Below are 20,538 nucleotides of genomic sequence, written 5' to 3' on the forward strand. Positions count from 1 at the left end.
CCTGCCTCAGCCTCCCAAGTAGCTGTAACTATAAGTGTGCACCACCATACCTGGCTAATTTTCTTTTCTTTTTTTTTTTGCAGAGATGAGGTCTTCCTATGTTGTCCAGGCTGGTTGCAAACTCCTGACCTCAGATCCTTCTGCCTTGGCCTCCTAAAATGCTGGGGTTACAGGCATGAGCCACAACACCCAGCCTATTATTGTATATTCTTAAAACAAGTAAACATACGTAAGATTAAAAGGAAAACATAAACAGTACTAGTTAAACAGATATTACCTATATTTTAATAAAAAATAGCAATGACATATTTCCTTCTGTCCTATGATATAGTCAGTTATTTTTAATCTTTCTGTTGCCTTTCCTAATAATACTTCTCTGAATTGCCCGCAGCTTTAGGACAGCCTTCTTTCCTTTTATTATATGTAGTGGTAAAACTGAATATAGTCAAATGTAAATTCATTTTGACTTACAGTTCTGCTACTATCAAGTCTAATTATAAACTTTACAGAAGTTTATAAACAGAATGGAATTTCTCAAGATTTATATTTGTACTCTTTGCTGAATACGCAGATAGATGAGCAAAGTCTAGTTTTCACTTCAACAATATACTAACAATTTTTTATTTTCTGTTTTCTGTGGTTTCATTAAAATCTTCATAGAAATAAGAAAATTATTTGAAATTCCATTTTTCAAATTAAAGTACCTAAGAGCAGGGGAACATGTTTTTGTTGCTGTAATTTGACGTATTACTTGATATATTGTAGAAAGGACAGTCATAGGTAAGATCTGATGGAATGAATTCTATGCTGTAAGGGGCTGGCCTGGGTTGAACAGCGGACCCTCAAAATTCATGTCCACCTGCAACCTGTGAATGTGACCTTATTTGGAAATAAGGGTCTTTGTAGATGTGATCAAGTTAAGATGAGGTCATACAGGATTAGGATGGGTCATAAATCCAACATGAGAGAGAGAGAGAGAGAGAGAGAGAGAGAGAGGGAGAAGGAAGATGGTGACCTGAGGATGGAAGCAGAAATTGGAATGATGAAGTGTAGGCCAAGGAATGCAAGGATTGCCAGGGCCACGAGAAGCTAGGACAGAGGCAAGGAATAGATTCTTCCCTAGAACCTCAGAGGGAACCTGTTCCTGCTGACACCTTGATTTCGGACTTCGTGCCTCCAGCACTGTGTGAGAATACATTTCTGTTGTGTTAAGCTGCCTGTTTTGCAGTACTTTGTTATGGCTGCCCGAGCAACCTAATACAGGTGCCAACATATCAGTCATCAAATTTCTCTCTTTTATTTGCCCACAGGACATTGTAGTTACAACCTGTGAATCAGGAAGAGTAATCTTACTCAGTTCCATACTGTCATCAAGGCAATGGTAAAATACTGTGTGTTTGTTTGTGTGGTACCCCCAAACTAATTCAGTAGTCACTATTTTCTTTCTTTCTTTCTTCTTTTTTTTTGAGACAAAGTGTTGGTCTGTTGCCCAGGCTAGAGTGCCATGGCATCAGCCTAGCCCCCAGCAACCTCAAACTCCTGGGCTCAAGCAATCCTCCTGCCATAGCCTCTCAAGTAGCTGGGACTACAGGCATGCACCACCATGCCCAGCTAATTTTTTCTATATATTTTTTTAGTTGTCTAGCTAATTTCTTTCTGTTTTTAGTAGAGACAGGGTCTCGCTCTTGCTCAGGCTGGTCTTGAACACTTAATCTTGAGCGATCCTCCCACCTCGGCCTCCCAGAGTGCTAGGATTACAGGCGTGAGCCTCCACGCTCGGCCAGTAGTCACTATTTTTAACTAAGCATTGGTGCCTTTGGGAAACAGAAAAACAAAACAAACAAAATAAAACAAAAAAATCTTCTGATAGATTTAGAAGTACTTCCTTGCTAATTCCAGAATTGTGAGATCTAGTCTCCGTGTGTGTTTTTGCAATCTCCTTCTCCTCTGTGCCCAATCCAAAATTATTTTTGCATATTGTGCAACAGGCTCTGTTTTGGCTATTTACCTCCCTAATCTAGTTGTATGTGTCCTTCCTTTCCTCGTGAAAAGAATAGTCGTTTAAGCTTCCTTTTCAGCAAAATCTGGATCATACTGGTGATATTGCAGTTGTTCTTCTTTTCATGATCTGAACTTTTAGAAAACATTGTGACAATATTCATAATGCTAAAAATTAAACTAGCACTATCTCTGCAATAGAGTCTGACCCCATTCTTTGACGTTTGACTACTAACAGCATTAAGCCTCGCCCCTTTCTCCCCCAACCCCAATCCCACATCTGGGCCAGCTGATGAGAAGGCTTGAGTGTTCTCTCCTTTGGTGCTGGGGGGAGATCCACACTACACAAGCTCCCCCCACACATGGGAACCCTCACCTCACTCCTACCCCCTAACCACAATAAAAACTCCATTCTCTGCTCTCTCAAGCCTTTCCAGACCTGCGGAGAGGCCTGTCCTGCTCTCCCCGGAGACCTCAAGTATGTAAGTAACAGACCTTTCCATTATCTCTTGGTGTGTGCTTGGCATCATCAGTCTCAACATCTGACCCAGATTTTGGGTGGGAGTCGAGGGCCATCCCAGTCCTCCAGGCGCCACAGTAATGTCGATACAAAGCACAGCAGTTAATCCATAGGTCAAGTCAAACCCAGACTATTAACACCCACGATTGCCATTCAACTTAATTTGCATACTTCAGTCATATCACCTGAAGTGATGCTGCAGCAGGTGATCCATTACTGTGAATCACAACCATAGTTGCCAACATCAGTGGTGGGAAAAAGCTGTGGCAGTGGCTACCTAAGGCAGATAGTCCATGCTGTATCCATCTGACATTAAAACAGCACTGACTTAAGTCCCTATTTTGAGGGTTTGCTATATGGGTTTTGTACTTTCCCCCCATCTTTTGCACTTGTCACCAAAAATCAGAACTTTTCACATCCTTGGGAGGGATTTCCCAGGACACAGGACTTTCAGTACTAAATCGGGGAGTTTCAGCAAGAGACTGCGAGCAAGAAATGCTCAGCTGAATCCCATCCAAATTCCTGACTGACAGAAACCACAAGTGATGGCAATTCATTGTTGTTTTGAGCCACTGAGTTCTGGGGCGATTGGTTGTGCAGTAATAGATAATTAAAACAGCAACAAAGAGTGGAGTCCCTGATCTTCTCCCTTAAAGCCTGTTCTCTAAATAGTCTTCCCATCTCATTATATGACAACTCCGCTCTTCCAGTTGCTCAGGTCAAAAACCTTGGGGTTCCTTTTGCCTGCATTTTCCTCTCCCATGGCCACCCATTCACCAATCATATTGGTTGTACCTTCGAAATATCCAGATTCTGACCACGTCTCCTCTCCTTGGCTGCTACCACCCTACGTCAAGCCACCGTCATCTCTTGCTTAGATTATTTCAGTAGTCTCTTAACTAGTTTTCCTGCTTCCTTCTCACTCCCGTTAGTCTCTTCTTAACACAATATCCAGAGTGATCCTGTTAAAATGTACTTTAGATCCTGTCACTCCACTGCTCAAAACGCTGTCAAGGTTTCCTTCTCTTCTTATAATAAAAGCCAAAATCCTTGCTTTGAGGTAGAAGGCCCTGCAAAATGTGCTCCTCATTCCTTCTCTTCCTTTATTTCCCTCTGTTCTCCCCCTGGGTCAATCTGCTCCAGCCAGATGAGCTTCCTTGCTCTTGCTTAAATACAACGAGCACACTCCTGTCATAGGGCTATTATATTTGCTGTTCCCTTTGCCTGAAATGCTGTTCCCCCCAGCAGCTGCTGTCTTGCTCCCGTGCTTCCCTAGGGTCACCTTCTCCAAGTGGCCCTCCCTGCCCAGCCTACCTAAAATTTCATCCCCTGAGACTGACTCTTCCTAGTCCCCCTCCTTGCTTTGTTCTCTTCTTGCTCCTCTCCGTAATCCAGCATACTGTGCACTTTACGTAGGCATCGTGTTTACTATTTTCTCCCCCACTGAAATGAAAGACCTGAGAAGGCAACGATTTCTGTCTGTTTTTTTTTCCCACTTTATCCCTAGACCCTATAGAATAGTGTCCCAAAACACAGCAAATTCTTAATAAACATTTATTGTGCAATGGATAGTCATCATAGTAATTGACACTGTATATTGATTTTCAAAGTTAGAAGGGGCACTTAGGAAAATAATAGAAGATAATTTTGATTACAGAACAGAATGTAAATGCTACCAACCTTAAGGATGTGAAAGTGTGATGATGGAGGTTTGGAGGTAAATGGGGGAGGAGTGGTGAACAGAAGAGTAGGGACACCAGTGTCTTCATCCTGCAAAATATCAGAGACAAAGGAGACCATCTCCAGCGGTTAGAAAATTAAATAAAGCTATAAGTACAAAATGGAAAGTTGCAGCATGACTAATAGAACTAAGAATAACGAGTTAGCTAGAGGAACACTGGAGGGAAGGAAGTGATGACGTAAGTCACAGCTGTAAGTCCATCGATAATATTGGCAATGTCTGTCTCTGCCTGATTTCCTGGGAACACAGAACCTGAGGCAAAGCTTAAGTGCTAAGGCTTTTTTAGGATGTACAATCCCAGCTCTGCAAAAGTCAGGGCAAAGGGAAGGGAGGCAGGGAAGGAATGGTAGCAAGTACAAGGTGACGAATGACTGCTCTGGCCACTGCATCATAAACAGCCATGAATAAACAGAGCTGGTTTCTCAACAGGTGTCTGCTCAGTCACAAAGGGCCTCTTTGGACAGACTATGGACATACTGTACCTGGAACAGTCCATCAGAGGGAGGAAGGAAGAGAAAGTGCATCTGCAAGCTCCCTTCATAGAAATTTTTTGTTGGTCATAATTTGCCGACTGGGGCATTAACTCCTGTGTGAATCATTCAGGGCACGCGAAGACAAATTTCAGGTTGTTGTTTTGTTTTATAATTCCCTGAAATTATCTTGTTTATTTGTTTATTGGGTCTTTCCTGCCCTACTAGAATATCAGGTTCCTGAGAGTGTAAAGTTTGTGTCTGTCCTGTTCACTGCTATTTCCCTGGTGCCTAAAACAGTGACTGTCACATGAGAAGAGCTCTCAGAATAGTGAAATAAATGAAGAACTGAATGAATGAAGTCCTCTAGGTACCTGAGTATGGGCAAAGCAGGAAAGCAGGGATGGAGTTTTCCATAGCAGCATCCTAAGAAGACTCCCTTAAGGGGGTGAGAACTCATTTTGAGGACACCAGCAAACACAGCCTTGGAGGAGCTAAAAAGGTGCTATCACATGAGCTTGCTTTCCAGGCACTCTTTTAAAGGGATGTAATTCACAGCTGCCCCAGGAAGACTCAGTGGGAGCACTGCTAGTAACTGCGTTAGAAGCAGCGTGTGGTCTATCAGCAAGAAATTTGTTTAGTTACTGTATTAGACACCAAGGAACAATGGCTTAAACAAGGTGGTGTTTGTTTTTCACATAAAAGTCCAGCTGGTAGGCAGCCCAGGAAAATCGGGATGCGCTGCTTCATGTGACAATGTGGGGACCCTGGTTCCCTCTGTTTCATTTTTTGGCCATCTTCCAGGGTGCTGTCCTCATCCACATGGTTGAGTTGGATGCCAGGTGTCACGTCTGTATTCCAGCCTCAGGAAGGAGGAAAAGAGGAAAGGGAAGGCATGCAACTTTCTTTTAACGGTGGTACCCAGAGTGGCTCACCTCCCATCGGCAGGAACTTAGTCGTATGGCCACACCTAATGGCAAGGAAGGCTAGGATATGTAGTCTCAAGATGGACAGCCATGTGCCTCCCTAAAACTTGGGGACTACCATTACTAAAAGGAAGAAAGGACATATGAGTACTGGAGGGACAACTGGAAATCTCTCACCAGTGAGAAGGTGTCATGGCTGATGCTGAGAAACTCTTTGTCCAAGCCTCTATGGTCCGGATATGTAACTTCATATTATTATCATTTTTGACAACATGCATCACAGGGTGGGGTAGGCAGCTTCTAAGACAGCGTTCAAAGGTTACTGCCTCCTTGAATTCAAGTCTTGTGTTATCCCCTTTTCTAGAGTAACTTCCTGCAAGTGAATAGAATGCTGATGGGCTGTCACTTCTGTGATTAGATTATTAAAGATGAACCTCCATCTCGCTAGCAGACGCTGTTGCCTTTGTAGCTTGCAAGCTTTGATGAAGCAGTCATGTTGGAGAGGCCCACATGGCAAGGAACTGATGTCAGTCTCCAGGCAACAGCCAGCAAAGAACTGAATCCTAGCCACAACGACTCGGGTTTGGAAATGGATCCTTCACCAGTCAAACCGTCAGATTAGGTACCAGCCTTGGTTGACACCTTGATTATACCCTTACAAAAGACCCTGAAGCATAGGCTGCAAATGAGCTGTGTCTGGACTACTAATTCACAGAATCTGGGAGATAATAAATGCATAATGTTTGAAGCCTGAAAGTTTGTAGTAATTTTTTGCAACAAAAAGTAACTAATACAGAGAGGTCTTTGTCAAGACTGTTGCCAAGTGCTCTGGGTCTAGTCTTTTTGGAGTATCACACCTGTTCCTTCTGAGGTGCACAAAGACTTTCTTGGCAGTTATCTGCCGTACTATCAAGAGATGACATGAACTTCAAGAATCAAACAGAAGAGAATAAAGGCTTTAGAGAAAAAGGCAGTTCTATCAAATATAATAACTTCAATAAGAAATATAGCTATGTGCTTCCCAGACTTAGTTCATATCCCATTCATTAAAACTTTAGCTCAATAAATAAAGGGCTATGTTTAAAGACTTAGGTAACCTACTCCATTTGTATATTTTTTACTAATTAAAATCTATCCAACTAGCACTGCCTTAAACCATAATCCTCTATCATATCTTACAATTTTATTTTCAATTGTGATGTAAACATTTTTCCCACTGATGTTCAAAAATTAATAGGCAACATTAGCCATGTGCTATAAAAATAAAACATGAGTTGAATCTACAAATAGAACTATAAATTTAATTTACCTACATGTAAAATTTAGACCAAAGAATACAAGTGTCTATTAAAAATGAAACAGTTTTAAAATAACTACAATTTAGAATCCTGTTGATTTCTGCCTTACTGAGAGCAAAATCAAATAAAGGGCATAAATACTTTGGGAAGAGAGACACATGACACAAAATGAAACTTTCCATGCTAGAGATGGACATGAATATATAAAAGATGTGATATCCACAAGTAAAGAGACATAAACAATGGAAAAGGAAAGCAATACACAGACTATAATAAAACTCACATAGACAGAAATAAGAGAAATTAGCTTTCATGGTGTCTTATGTAGACTTTTAGGAAATTGCCACCAAATACTTTTAAGATTAGGACACATTTTCCCAACCATAAGGATAAATGAGTTAGTCTTGATATTTGCCTTGTGGCCTGGATGAAATTAAGCTGAGGGCCAGATGTTTTCCATCTGTGTTTTAGATTATATTAAACATAAGATGATTAGAAAATACCCATATATGACTGAATGGTTTACCTTTATATTAAAAAGTCAGGTGACATCAAAATACTGCCTTAGACTTTAGAAAATTTTAGTGTATTTTTGATATCAGAGTTTTGACAAGTAATGAAAAAATTAGATGAATAGTTTTACCATAAAACAAACTTCCATTTCCTAATAGACAGACTGAATCTTCATAATCTTGAAACAAGTTTTTGAAAAGGGAAAGCTGCAGATTTTTCATGTGATATCAAACTAAGAACTGGATTTATTTCCCTTGAACTTAATTTTGATATTAGGTACACAACCAAAATGTATAAGTTAATGTAGTTTATTATGTGTTGTGAAGATACTACTGTAGTTCATATGCATGGACTGAATTATGAATTAAATGTCAAATGTCCCATGGGGGATTATGCTTTAGATAATCAATCACTAAAGACATGGAAGAAAAAGTGTATAAAGTCTAGAAAGAGAAGTCATCAAAATGTCAGCATGAAACTGTATCAATCATCATGTACAAATCTTCCACTGGTAATAAGTTGTAATTGTAAAACAGTTGTGAAGCTATCAAAAAAAGTTGAGGGTCTATAGCTGTTTACGTCTTTGTTGGATAAATATCACTTATTCATTATAGTTAGACACATTATGTAAATTATTCTACAATACATAATTAATTTGAAACATTGCTCTCTCTGGTAACATATCTGTTTCTTTAAAAACAATCAAGAGAAGAGCAATTGACATCAAGATCACTATCAATAATGTGTTGAGTCTGAGCAATACCAGAGAAAAATTTACTGTTTAAATTAAATATACTGAATGCCACATTAATCAGGTTACCATTAAGGTGGCCCAATAATGAAAGATATCCTTGTGGTGTATTGATCTAAATATATATCTCATTGCCAACATCCATCTATCTAGATGTTTTCCTTGTTTTTTCCTACTTTATAAAACTATGTTGGCATATGGCTTTTAAAACTGTCCTCGGTGTCATACACTTTTAAAAGTTCCCTCTGGGGGTCTGTTTTCAACTTGGACTAGTGCAACTCTTTCATGCAATAAACTACAAAAGAGCCATGCTGTCTAGTCTTGAAGTCTAAAAAGACAAAAAATAAAAACAATAAAAGTTCCCTCTGTCATGCAAACCAGAGAAAGGTAATATATTTAATAGAAAATTAATATGACTTTTTTGAGTGGCCCTCAGTTTGGGACATTAGCAAACTATAATTACTTTTACTATAAAGTGAAGCTTAAGGCTTGACTCTGATTCCATAACACAGACTATTTCCCCATTACATATTGTCAATTTACCTTACTTGTCATTATTTAATGTGATGAGCTAATGCAAGTAAAAATGGCTCGTAATGTTAGAGTCCTAAACAATTTACTAGGTGTTTATATGAATTTGAAGTCATAGCTACTCCTGTAGTAACAGTGAAACTCTCACAGCAGAAAATAAATGGAAAACATTGAAGATGCTGCTTTAAACTAATTACTTAAAAATTCACAGCATTAGAATAGAAAATAGTGCAGATTGGGGTAAAAACTGCCTTTTCTACATATGTAATTATTTTGAATAGTTTTCTTCAAGAAGCATGCTTAGCAAGATTAATTTTTTAATTGGCATGTCTTGTTTGATTGACTTAAGACAAAATAATTTAAAACAATATACACAATATAGTTATAAGATTTAAACTGTAGCTGAAACTAGAAAAGAAAAACATGGAGGTGAATAACAGTTGTATTTTCTTTAACATAATTTGTTTTCATTAATTACCAGAACTATTAAAAATTAGTAGCCAGTGAAGGGTATATTTGCACAGTTTTCCCTTGAGAAAAGCAGAAAACTATAGTGCTAATAAGTTCAGAAACACAATTGCAAATTAGCTAATTTTCTGATAACTCAATTTCTTCATGTTCCCAAGTTCTTGGTCAAAATAGTTCATTGATCAATTAAGTGTTAAATTTAAAATAATATATCACATTAATTTTTAGAATTTTTAAAAATATGACACTACATTTGCATGCTATCCATAGTTCCTTAAAAAAAAAATCTACAATGTCTACTGACATTTGAGGCAATCATTAACATATCTTCTTCAATTAGTTTTTAAAGCAACTGAATTGAGTGCTGGGGTCTTTAAGTGAAACCTTGCATAAAGTTGGTGAATTAAACTTGGTTTTTTGATGTTGGCAAAACTCCAACTGAAAATAAATTTTAGTTTACATTTATAAGTAATTTGCTTCTAAACTTATTTTCATTTGAATTTCATTAAATTTTTTCTACAATGAATGTGCTTAATTTATGCATGTTAATTCTTGCATATTGATGTATTTGAAAGTAATTTTTAAAGTCCTAAGTGGTACTCTGGTTGCAGTTTTATGAAACAAAGCATGCAGCAGAAGTTTACATTTTAACAGCTTGTAAACACTAATGCATTTCTGTATTATCAAACTTGTATTTCTGAGCTTTTATCAGCTTATTTTTCGGTATAAACATGAAATACTTTCCTAAACTTGGATAATAATATCAAGCCATTGTGGTTTCCTGACTTCCACTTGGATAATGGCACAAATTTTTTTTTTTTTCTAAAGTTACAGGAACACAGATTTGCAGTTGGACAACGAAGAACAGTCTTTCAGCTGTACCAAGTTAACTAAAGACCATACTTTTTAAATTTGCAGGTGCAATTAAGTGAAACTATAAGAAAGCTATTTTGTCAAGTGACACTATTCTGCTTTTAAAAAATTATATATACCATATTTTTGGCAAATTCCATACATTTTATCTAGTTTTTCTCTTAACAACCACAGTTATAATTACAAGGAAACTGCAACACCTCATTTGTCTAGGTATTAAATTTTGTACATTTTACCTATTTTTCTCTCTGAACAACCACAAAGTTGTAGTTGTAAGGAAACTTTATTCTTCAACACCTCATCGGTTTGGATTGTAGCTGTCAATAATCGCCATTTTTTTCTTCTACCAAGGGCATTCTTTCATATGAGAGAACTATGTCAAATTTTGAGTCCAAAACCCTTGGTCTTTCCACTCTGTAACAAGCATTCCTCTTTACCCATCAACCGCCAAAAAACTTTTTGACTCTGAAGTTGATTCCTGGGCATGGTTCAGATCTGAGAGTTTCTGAAACTCTTAATGGATATGTAAGAGTTTCTGTAACTTTTCACATTGATTTATACATCTAAATATGTCATCTTAATCTCATGATTTAGATCTAATGACTTTGATTAAGATTACACATTTAGGTGTATATTAACGTTACTGTCTAGCAACTTTATTACTGTTGCTCACAAAACTGCCACACCCTTGAACGTTTAACTAACCCAAACTGCTTTTCCCAGGTAAAGAATCATGAAGATTTGCTTTCTAATTTGTCATTAAACAGTCCAAAATCTCTGAGAGTAACTGGTTCTAGGGCATATATCCACAACAAATCATTCATTTTCTACATTGTCCCAAATGACAGGGCAAAAATGGTATTTTTTAGGAGTATAAAAATAATTTTCATCCCAATTATGTTGATGTGTGTGTTTTACTTACTACAGTAAGTCTCAAGAACAACCCTCATAGCTTGTAAGAACTGACACTTCAGTTTGACTTCTAACAAAAGTAAGATAACAGCAGTTTGTAAACTGTCAAATTCGATCAATTAACATACACTTCTTTGCTAATCCTAAAAAGACGATTTAACTGATGATTCAGGTTTCAGTTTCAGGTTTAAAAACTCAAATATTAGAAAACATCAAGGAGTTAGTGGAGATATTTGAAAAAACACTTGTAAACTTTACAATTTCAACTTTTAGAGAAAATCGAGAAACCTGGATTTAAAAATCCTTTTCCACATTTCCAAGCTGTGAGTATTCCTGGCTCCTTTCTGAGAAAATCTTAGTCTAATTCGGTGATTAAAAAAATAAAATTCTGAGATACAAAATGGAACTAAATTTCCTGGCCTAACCAGAAATCCCTGGGTGGTTACTGTGGAACAAGACTTGTAAAGGTCTCCACAGCAAAACGAGAAAACAAGCAAAACAACACTGTATATCAGGACGGTGCTGAAACACAGAAGTGATGCCTGGGAAGCTATCTTCCCCCTTCCCTGAGACAAAGATTAAACTGAACAGAAGTCGCCCGTTTCTCCGCACCTCTCTAAAGTCTCACTTGTGAAGAGATTCTCGAGTCTCTAATACTCTCCAGACACCAGCACAGCCGGCTGGGAGGAGAAAGCTCCGCCCGCGTGTGACCTGTCCTGAGAGTACCAACAAATGGAAAGCCACAGGGAATTCGCCTGATAAAAAGTAGAAGCAGCAGGTATCGAACTTGTAACCCTGCATTCTCGGGTTAAGTCCTAAGGCCGTATGAGAAACTCAAGTTGTGACTGAAAAATCTCGCCCTAGCCTCTTTACCACAAAACTGAGGTGGTCTTCCTTCTCCCAACCGTGCACCCAACACACTTGCCCAGGGCCTTCCAAACCAAAGAACCCTCCGACACAGGCAGCCTTTAGGAACCACCAAATTCCCGGTGAAACCTGACCGCTTAGCAAAGCCTCGCAGAAGAAAAGATCAAATGAGACCGGCTCAGCGGGGTCTTCCCGAGATGACTCGGAGTTAACGTATTTATTTTCACGCTGCAACTGCTGATCACTTTACAGAGACATATCATGCTGTAGCTCTGCATGGAGCTGAGGACAAAGGTAACATTTTTATTAATATTATTATTCTTTAACAAAGCTATTAAATAACCTGTACAATGCCCAAATCAAAACCCGAGCACGATTTCAAATCTCCCGAGGTCCTTCCGTTTTAATTCAGCAGCGCTTCCTATATACAAGGCCCGCCCAGGGTGGTGCCCCCAAACTGTCGGTCTCCCAGACGGCGGGAATGGTTCAGAGTTTGGAACCGCCCTGGCGTAAAGCAGGGCTCCGGGCCGTGACCCAAATGGCCCCAGCTTCCAACCCTCCGTCCCCCGCTACTCCTGGGAACCAGGTCCCTGTGTCCGAGGACCGAGGAAAATGGGAGCCTGGCTCCACTTTGGGAGGGGGGCAGCGGACAGGCCGTCTGCCGAGTCTCCCCCCTGCCAGCTGCTCGAAGGACCCCCGGGATCTCCCACAGAAGTGCTGGGAAGGGGGTCCGAGGCAGGAGTGGCCTCAAGGACACCCGGCTGGGCTCACAGGTCCCGCGGATCCTCCCGCTTAACCCCAGCCTCAGCAACTTTGAGCTTCTTATTCTGGTGCGTCTTGACGTGCTTGGCTAGGTGGTCGCTGCGCATGAAGCGCTTGCCGCACTCTGGGCATGCGAAGCGCTTCTCGCCGGTATGAGTCCGCAGGTGCCGCTGCAGCTCGTCCGAGCGCGTGAAGCTCTTGCCGCAGAAGAGCCAGTTGCACACGAAGGGCCGCTCGCCCGTGTGCCAGCGCAGGTGCGCCTTCAGGTGCGACGTCTTGCCGTACACCTTGCCGCAGCCCGGCACGTGGCACACATGCTGTTTCTTCTTGCCTGGCTCCGCCTCGGGGGCGCCGCCCGCCGCCTGGCAGTTGGGGCAGCGGCAGCGGCGGCACCTCCTGGCCGTGGCCGCCAGGGGGGCCTTGGTCTGCAGCAACGCAGCGATCTGGCTCTGGTACTGCGCAAAGTCCGACGGGCCCAACACCAGGCCCCGTTGCAGGGCGGCGGCGGCGGCGGCGGCGGCGGCAGCCGCTGAGGCAGGGAAACGGGGCGCGTGGGGCCCCCCTGCACAGGCGCCGGAAAGGCCGCCCCCCGGAATTCCGGGGGCCCCCGGCCCAGCACCCGCCTGCGGGATGCTCCACCACGGGAGGTCGTCGGGGGCCGGGTTGGGGGACAGCTGGTGGCAGGTGGGCGGCGGGGGCGGCGGCGGCGGCGGGGGCAGCAGGTTGGAGTAGCCGGGAGGCAGCGCGGCCTGCGCCGCGTAGGGCACGTAGGCGGGCGCGCAGCTGGCGGGCAGAGCCGCCATGCTCGAGGGCAGCATCTTGACTGGCGAGAACTCGTAAGGGTAGGAGGGGTCGGCTGGGGGTGTGAGCGGCAGCTCGTGCGCAGCCCCGAAGGCCGGCTGCAGGTGCGTTTTCTGCGGCGTCAGCCCCAGGCTGGGGTGCGGGGGCGGCAGCGCGCCCGGCGAGTGTGCGGGCATGTCGGCAGTCCACGGGTGGAAAAGCCTGGAGGGCGAGCCCAGCGCGGGGTCGTAGGGCACCTGCAGGAAGTCCGGGGGCGCCGCCGCGCCGGGCTGGCCGATTCGGCTACAGGTGGCGGCCAGCAGCGCCAGAGGCGAGTGCTTGCCCAGGTCCGGGGAGGCGCTGGGGGTGCGGTCCTGCAAAGGCGGCGGCGAGGGAGGGCGGAGAAGAGACAAAAGGTTAACGCTCCAAGCGCGGACTCCGGGCCCGCCCGCCGCCCCCGCGCCGGCTATTATACGGCTGCTCCTCCTCCGCCCCGCGGACCCTGCCCCGCCACCGCGTCACAAGCGCGCACCCACCGGTCCCGGGAAACTTTTGGTGCCTGCGCGACCTGAACGTGGGGCACGCGAGCGCTTCTTGCTAAACTACTTGGTGCACTGAGACGCCATCCAGCCTTAGAGGAAGCGGGCGCAAAGTGGGAGCAGGAGGGATCCGACGGGCCGCTCCCAGCTCCGCGGTCAGTTAGGAGTCTGGAAACACCCACAGCCCGACTGCCCATCCATCCTCCCTCTCATCTTTTAAGCTCTCTAGTCCCCGCCACCCTTGCGCTCCTCCCCGGCCCGCCCCAGGCTGAAATCAGCAGGAGGGCCCAGCAGGATGAGCTCCGGCCCAGTTCTCTGCCAGCCGCGCACCTCCGAACCCCCGGATCCACGAGTCCCTCCCCCAAAGGCCACACTCTTGACACCAGATTAGGTGTGAAGTTGGCGCGGGCACTCCTAGGTCTGGCTCCAGCTGCACCCGCCGGTGGGGTTCCCTTTGAGATTCAAGGCGCACAGAGTACCGAGAAAGATCCGGACTCGGCACTTCCCACCTTTCCCCGCCCCCTCCGGGCCCGGCCCTGACCTGGAGGAAGGCCTGCAGCGAGTCGTTCCGGAGGACGGCCACAGCGGCCATGGCTACGGCTTGCAGGCCGCTCGCTGCGGAGCGGGGCGCCGCCGCCGAGGCATGGACACCCGAAGGCGAGGACGCACGGCCGCCCAGCGTGCCTCCCCGGCGCCCGCTCTGCACGCCGGGGCCCTCCCCGCCCGCGCCCCTCGCCGCGCCCCGCTCGCTCGCCCCGCGCGCGGTCTGAGCGCTTCAGGATCACCTCCAAGAATTTGATAAGGACTTTGCTGGGCCGCCAGCCAGTCAGAGGGAAGATTTATGGCTTTGAAGTTTGCCGCTACCCAATCATCAAAGAATAGCGGCTCTTTCAGAAGCGAAAGCAAATCCTTTGAATCCACAAAGCTCCTATGGTGTGTTTGTTGGTCTGGATAAAAGAACTGATTATTAGGGGGGATGGGAAGGGAGGAGATAAAGGCGGGACAATTAATGAAGTAATCACTATGTGGGAAATGTATATACACAAATAATTGGATTTTCCTGATCAAAGGGGGCCTTGCCGCCTGGAGACCCCGCGCTTGGGTTGCTAGAGACACTCGATCCCCCCCCACCACACACACACTTGCAATTAAAGATTTGCACTGAGGCAGCGCCCAAAGTGACAAAGTGTCTTTGTTATCTCTAGAAAAATCTGCCTTCGGCTTCCAGGCGCTGGACTTTGAGACGGGGCTGAGGGAACTCTCCCCCGTATTTACACACCCCGCACTCTCACAACACAAACCCCCGGCCGCGTACACCTGGACCCGAGCGCGTTCCCGTGGCGGGGCGTGGGGCCGACCGCACCCGGAGGGTCGCGTGTCCCCCCGCCCGTCACGGTGGAGCCCAGGGTAGGGCTGTGACCCGGGGCGGGGCCGGGTGGCCGCCCAGGGAGGCGGTGGGTGGCGCGCACGCTCCCGGGCCGCCCGCCTGACAAGCGACTGGGGCTCTCTTGTGACGTTCCTGCTGCAGATCTGGAAGTTTTCCTCAGGCCATAACTTTTGCAAGAGGAAACCTGGGAAAAACCCTCGCACCGCGCTTACCCCCAAAGCTGAGCTTGGCAGGACACCGGGAGCAACCCATGATATGCATCCGGGGGGAGAAATTGTGCTATGCCGCCCTTTTCTCCCAGGCAGGCAGCTGTGGACGCCGAGGGCCGGGCAGGCGACTGACCGCTATTAGGCGCCACCGAAAGCTCCCCGCGAAGCTGTAGTTTCTCCCCTAAGCCCCGCCAAGTGAGTGCGCGCTCTCGCCGGCCGGACAGACCTACCAGGGAACTACTTAAAAAAAGTAAGGTGCGGTAGAGGAAGCCTTTTGTGTGTGTGTGTGTGTGGTGGTTCAACAAACCACAAATCATACGCTGGAGGCCCCTGGGGGGACAGAAAAATCAATACAAACTTGTTCCCGTCTCCTTTGGAAAGAAAAAGTTCTTCACCAGGCGCGGGCGTGCCTCGCCCTGGGCAGGGAAGCGCTCGCCAGGGTCTGGGTTAGTCCCAAACCCTCCGTGGCCGCCCACCTCCGGCCGAGGAGGGTACCCCGGCCGCCTGCCTCCTCCCAGCCCAGGGCGCAGGGCGCATCCTCCTGCGGCGCTTCGGACACCCGCGTCGCTCCCCCCAGGAGCGCGGGGGGCCGGGAAGGAGGGAGAGGCGGCGGGGCGCGGCGGGGCCCCCACCGCACTGGGGTACCTCGGCCCCGGCTCACGTGACCGCGCAGCGCAGTGGGCCGCCAGAGCTCGGCCTACCCGGCTCCTGGTCCGGACTCCCGGCGGGCATGGTCTCCTCTCTCTGAGAGACCAGCTCGCGCCCGGCCTTTCGGCGCGTCATCCTCCTGGGGTCCACACCGCGCCCAGGGTTGACCTGAGAGGGCGGGACTGGTGGCCCACCTCTCGATGCGGTGACCGAAGTTAGCCTAACTCCAGCGGATTTGGAGGCTGGCACCTGTATAACGGTGCCCTTCGCAGTTCTTTCAGGGGTCGGGACACTATGCCGCCAGGCCCACAGTCTCCCACGCCCAGCGCGCGCCCGCGAACTGGGAACATCTTACTGAAGACGAAAGGGCAGCACGCGGCCCAAACACTATGCATCCCTCACACATCCCGCACTCGCACGCACCCAATTCTCCCCAGCGATGTGTCACTTCTGGAACGGCGAGCAGTGACCACGCAACTGGGCCGACCGGATCTGGCACCTCCTCAAGATGAGGTCGGGGTGCTCTGGGAGCGAGGAAGGGGAGAGGGCTTAGTGGTTTGATCTGAGGCCTGGCAGACCTGCTCCTTTTCCCACGCCCCATCCAGGGGTCGAGTACCAGATAAAGCCTGAGACCAAGGGAGCCCTTTCCCGGATGCAAGTTAGAGGCCAGGTAGCCCCTTGCGCCGACATAGGCCCGTCCCCTCGAAGCAGGTCTGGTTCCTTAGCGTTTGTTTCCTCTCCCGCTCCTTTGAGCTCTTCAAACCCTCTTTCCCCGGGAGGCGGGCTGGACTGGGCTAAGTAGGATGGAAGGCATCCTCTTTTGCCAATCTAATAGTTATTTTACAAAAAGGCAGGAAGAGCCATTTCACATCCCCAAAGCTACAGGAGTTAACTTTTTCTCCAGGATGTCCCCACGAGCCAGTTAAACCACCATCAGTGGCCAGCAGGGCGAAAGAGAGTAATGTCTTGATAGTTAAGAGCTTGGACTCTGAAGCCGGATTTTTTTCTGCCTTGCCATTTTCTAGTCGGTGACCTTAGCAAGCAAGTGACTCAGCCTCTTTGTGCCTCGGTTTCCCCATTTGGAGAATGGGAGTTATTTATAATAGTGTTCCCCTTGTAGAATGTTTGTAGGCTTAAAAGAGTTAATATATGCAAAGTATTTAGGACAATGCGGAACACACAGTAGGAGTCTCCCGCGTGTTGGAAGTCGCTGCTTTTGGCTTCATCTCCATTTGTGAAAGTCACCCGGGATTCGGGATTCCGGCCCACCCAGGCCCAGCAGAAGTTTGGAGAGAGACTTTGCCGAACTGCTGTTTAGCCTCCCTCCCTTCGCCGTCCTAGCTCCTGAAAAACTTCCTAACGAACTAATGTTAGGAACGTCCATTAAAAATGCAATGCGAGGAGATCAAAGTACAATATTTATTTTAGAAATTTGTTGCAATCACCAAGAGATACAGGTATCAAGGCCAAATGTCAGTTCCATTACACAAAGCCTCGCGCCGGGGAAGAGCGTGTGGCTGCTCTGCCATAATGTAAAGAGACATCAAAGACCAAGCACGCTGCAGAAGTGCGCAGCCGGGAGGGAGGGAGCAAGCCCGGGAGGGCCGGGCGCGCCCCAGACGGCGCGGGGGCTGCGGGGCGGGGGTCAGTTCAAAGAAGTATCCGCTGGGGTGCGAGTTCACAGGAGGGAAGATTTAATGGGCTTTCTTTTGGGGGTGGGTGTGTTTGTGCACAGTGGACCCAAGAACTCCAATGTGGTCCTCCCGCCTGGGGGCGGAGATGGGGGCGGGGTGCGAGCAGCGAATGTGGAGCAAACTTTAACCGAGGCGGGGGGCGGGGAGCTTGAATACTTGTCTCCCGGCGGCGGCTGGCACTGAGGAGCCTTTCTCCTAGCAGCTCTCCAAGCAGCGGGGTTCCGAGGCTGGGAAGTTTGCATCGCGGTTTCTTCGCAGGCGGGCGGCAAGCGCAGACTCAGTGAGCCTGCGAGAAGAGGCGGGTAGGTGACCCCGCGGCGGCACTTGGCGGGGCAGCCCTGCTCTGCGCGCTCTGGGATCTCTGCGAGATCAACTCTGGGGGTCGCTACTTCCAGCCCAAGCCTGGTATCTCGCCTCGGGCATTTTCTTGAAGCAACGGGGGAAGGACGCCCCTGGCATAAATCCAAACAGACATTCACCCCTCTCCAGTTGATTCTTTTAAAAATCTATACATTATTTAGGTCATTTCAACAAATTCTTAATTCATTGGCCTTTTATAGCAGGATGTTGCTTAACTGGCCAGATCTCGCCCCCTCCCTGCCAAGAAGGCTCGACCTTCCAATTGCCCGCATCTGCCTTGTTAATACAGTACCGGCCGTTGCGTTATTAAAGGTGCTAGGAGGGGTGAGGGCAGAATTTTCCTCGTACTAATGGGGCACTGAGTCGCAGGAGGTTGCCCATACATTTCTTGAGTCATCTACAACCAAGTATTCTCAGAGCAGTCACTCAGCAGCTTTTTGAAGTTGTGTTAGAGCAGAAAGCTGCTATTGTTCTCAGCTCTCAACAAGGAAGGGATCAAACTTTGCCTCTTCAATTTGAAAGATTTTTTTTTTTATGGTGGTGGTGGGAGTATGCAATCTGATACTCTCTAAGTTAACTTTGAGGATTTGGAGCAATCTCCCAGTTTAAGCTTCAGACCAAATCACAGATGCCCTAAAGCCTATCTGAAATAGGGGGCACTTCACCTCAGGGGAGTATTTAGTAACAGGCAATTATAATGCTGGAAACCTGGCTTGGTGACCAAGTTTTCTTGTAGAAAGTTTACTTCCCAAAGAAATGGGAAAGTTCCCTCAACTGGAAGTCTTAAGTTAATTTTAAGCTTAAACTTCCAAATTGAATCAGTATAGAATGGATGTAGTACTAGGAGGGCTTTTTTTTTTTTTTTTTAAATCTCATCCGATGTTACTCCCTAATTTGATGGCAAGAGGAAACAGCATTTGCATGATATGCATCATGCTTGCACTATGGGGTAGACATCAGTAGATGCTCCATAAATGCTCACTGGTGGTGGGTGGTAGAGTGGAATTGTGTGTGCCAGTGTCATCTGCATACAGAACACACAAATGCAGTAGGAACTGAGGGAGGAGGAGGACTGGTGAGGGCTGGAGTAGTTAACTGAGACTTTGTTAAGGAGGTGGGGTTTGGAGGAGCCTTTAAGGGCCTACAGAATTTTAACGTGGTACAAAGAAAGAAGGTGAAGGAGGGAAGGTACAACAGAAGAAAGAGAACTCCCCTTCAGAGAGAAGTTGAACAAAGATGTAGACAAGGTAGGGCCAGGTTAGAGAAGTCAGGGAGAGGAGTTTGCCCACATGCTATATACAGTATAGCAGGGATCGCTCCTGAGTAGGTGAATAGCAGAATTCCAATTCTGAAAACTTTTTCCCTAGGAGGGTTGGCTTGTAGAGCGCCTGGAAGGATAGATGCTCATGCACTTGTCTAGGTGTGAGATGGTGAAGGCTTTGATTGGAAACTGGTAGTAGTTTCCAAGGGTGACTCAGCATTTTAAAGGGTAAAAGAGCAAAATTTGGTGACAGGTTGGACTAAGAGATAAAATGAAGGGAAAACTCAAAAGGACCCCTCTTGAACAAATGGTGCTGGGACAACTGGATATGTGCATGTGAAAGAATGAAATCGGATCCTTTCCTTACAACATACACAAAAATTAACTTGAAATTGATCATAGACTTAAAAGTAAGAATTAAAAGCTCTTAGAAGAAAACAAAAGAGTAAATCTTCATAAACTTGGGTTAGGGAAAGCCTTCTTAGAGATGACACCAAAAGCACAAGTGACAAAAGAAAAAATAAATTGAACTTCACCTAATTTAAAACTTTTATGCTTTAATGGACACCATAAGAAAGTGAAAAGACAACCTACAGAATAGGAGAGAGAATTTGTAAATTATGTATTTAATAAGGGAACTCTAGTAACTCAACAATAAAAAGACAACTAACCAAATTTAAAAATGGGCAAAGAATTTGAATAGACATTTCTCCAGGGAAGATGTACAAATGACCAATAAACACATGAAAAGATGCCCAACAGCATTAGCTATCACTGAAATGCAAATCAAAACTACAGTAAGAAACCACTGCATACCCCCTAGGATGACTAGATTATGAAAAAGATAATAACAAGTGTTAGTATGGATATGGAGAAATTGGAGCCCTCATACATTGCTCGCAGGAATGTAAAATGGTACAGTCTCTTTGGAAAACAATTTGGCAGTTCCTCAAAAGGCTAAACATGGAATTATACTTCTACTCCTAGGTATATACCAAAGAGAATTGAAAACAGACATCCACACAAAAAT

The 20,538-nt window shown here is 45.9% G+C and overlaps 1 protein-coding gene and 2 long non-coding RNA genes across 4 annotated transcripts; 1 reads left to right on the forward strand and 2 right to left on the reverse strand.

Annotated features, from left to right (window-relative positions):
* Nucleotides 1-146: 146 nt before the first annotated feature.
* Nucleotides 147-4,218, reverse strand: LOC123643266. The gene is made up of 3 exons (XR_006736743.1): nucleotides 4,199-4,218; nucleotides 2,494-2,581; nucleotides 147-209 (listed from the first exon to the last, which is right to left on the reverse strand). It is a non-coding gene; the product is annotated as an uncharacterized LOC123643266 (long non-coding RNA).
* LOC123643265 lies at nucleotides 1,279-6,383 on the forward strand. The gene is made up of 4 exons (XR_006736742.1): nucleotides 1,279-1,381; nucleotides 2,427-2,480; nucleotides 4,689-4,884; nucleotides 6,020-6,383. It is a non-coding gene; the product is annotated as an uncharacterized LOC123643265 (long non-coding RNA).
* Nucleotides 6,384-12,151: 5,768 nt separating this feature from the next.
* On the reverse strand, nucleotides 12,152-15,111 carry SP5 (Sp5 transcription factor). Of its 2 annotated transcripts, none has more exons than XM_045558720.1 (2): nucleotides 14,491-15,111; nucleotides 12,152-13,784 (listed from the first exon to the last, which is right to left on the reverse strand). In XM_045558720.1, the coding sequence occupies exons 1-2, from the start codon at nucleotides 14,539-14,541 to the stop codon at nucleotides 12,636-12,638; spliced, it is 1,200 nt and encodes a 399-aa protein (XP_045414676.1). In that variant the 5' UTR covers nucleotides 14,542-15,111; the 3' UTR covers nucleotides 12,152-12,635. The 2 variants fall into 2 exon arrangements, with proteins under 2 accessions (XP_045414676.1, XP_045414677.1); XM_045558721.1 differs by having other exon boundaries at nucleotides 13,947-14,681.
* Nucleotides 15,112-20,538: the final 5,427 nt, after the last annotated feature.

Source organism: Lemur catta, chromosome 8, assembly GCF_020740605.2.
Source record: "Lemur catta isolate mLemCat1 chromosome 8, mLemCat1.pri, whole genome shotgun sequence".
NCBI classification, from domain to species: Eukaryota; Metazoa; Chordata; class Mammalia; order Primates; family Lemuridae; genus Lemur; species Lemur catta.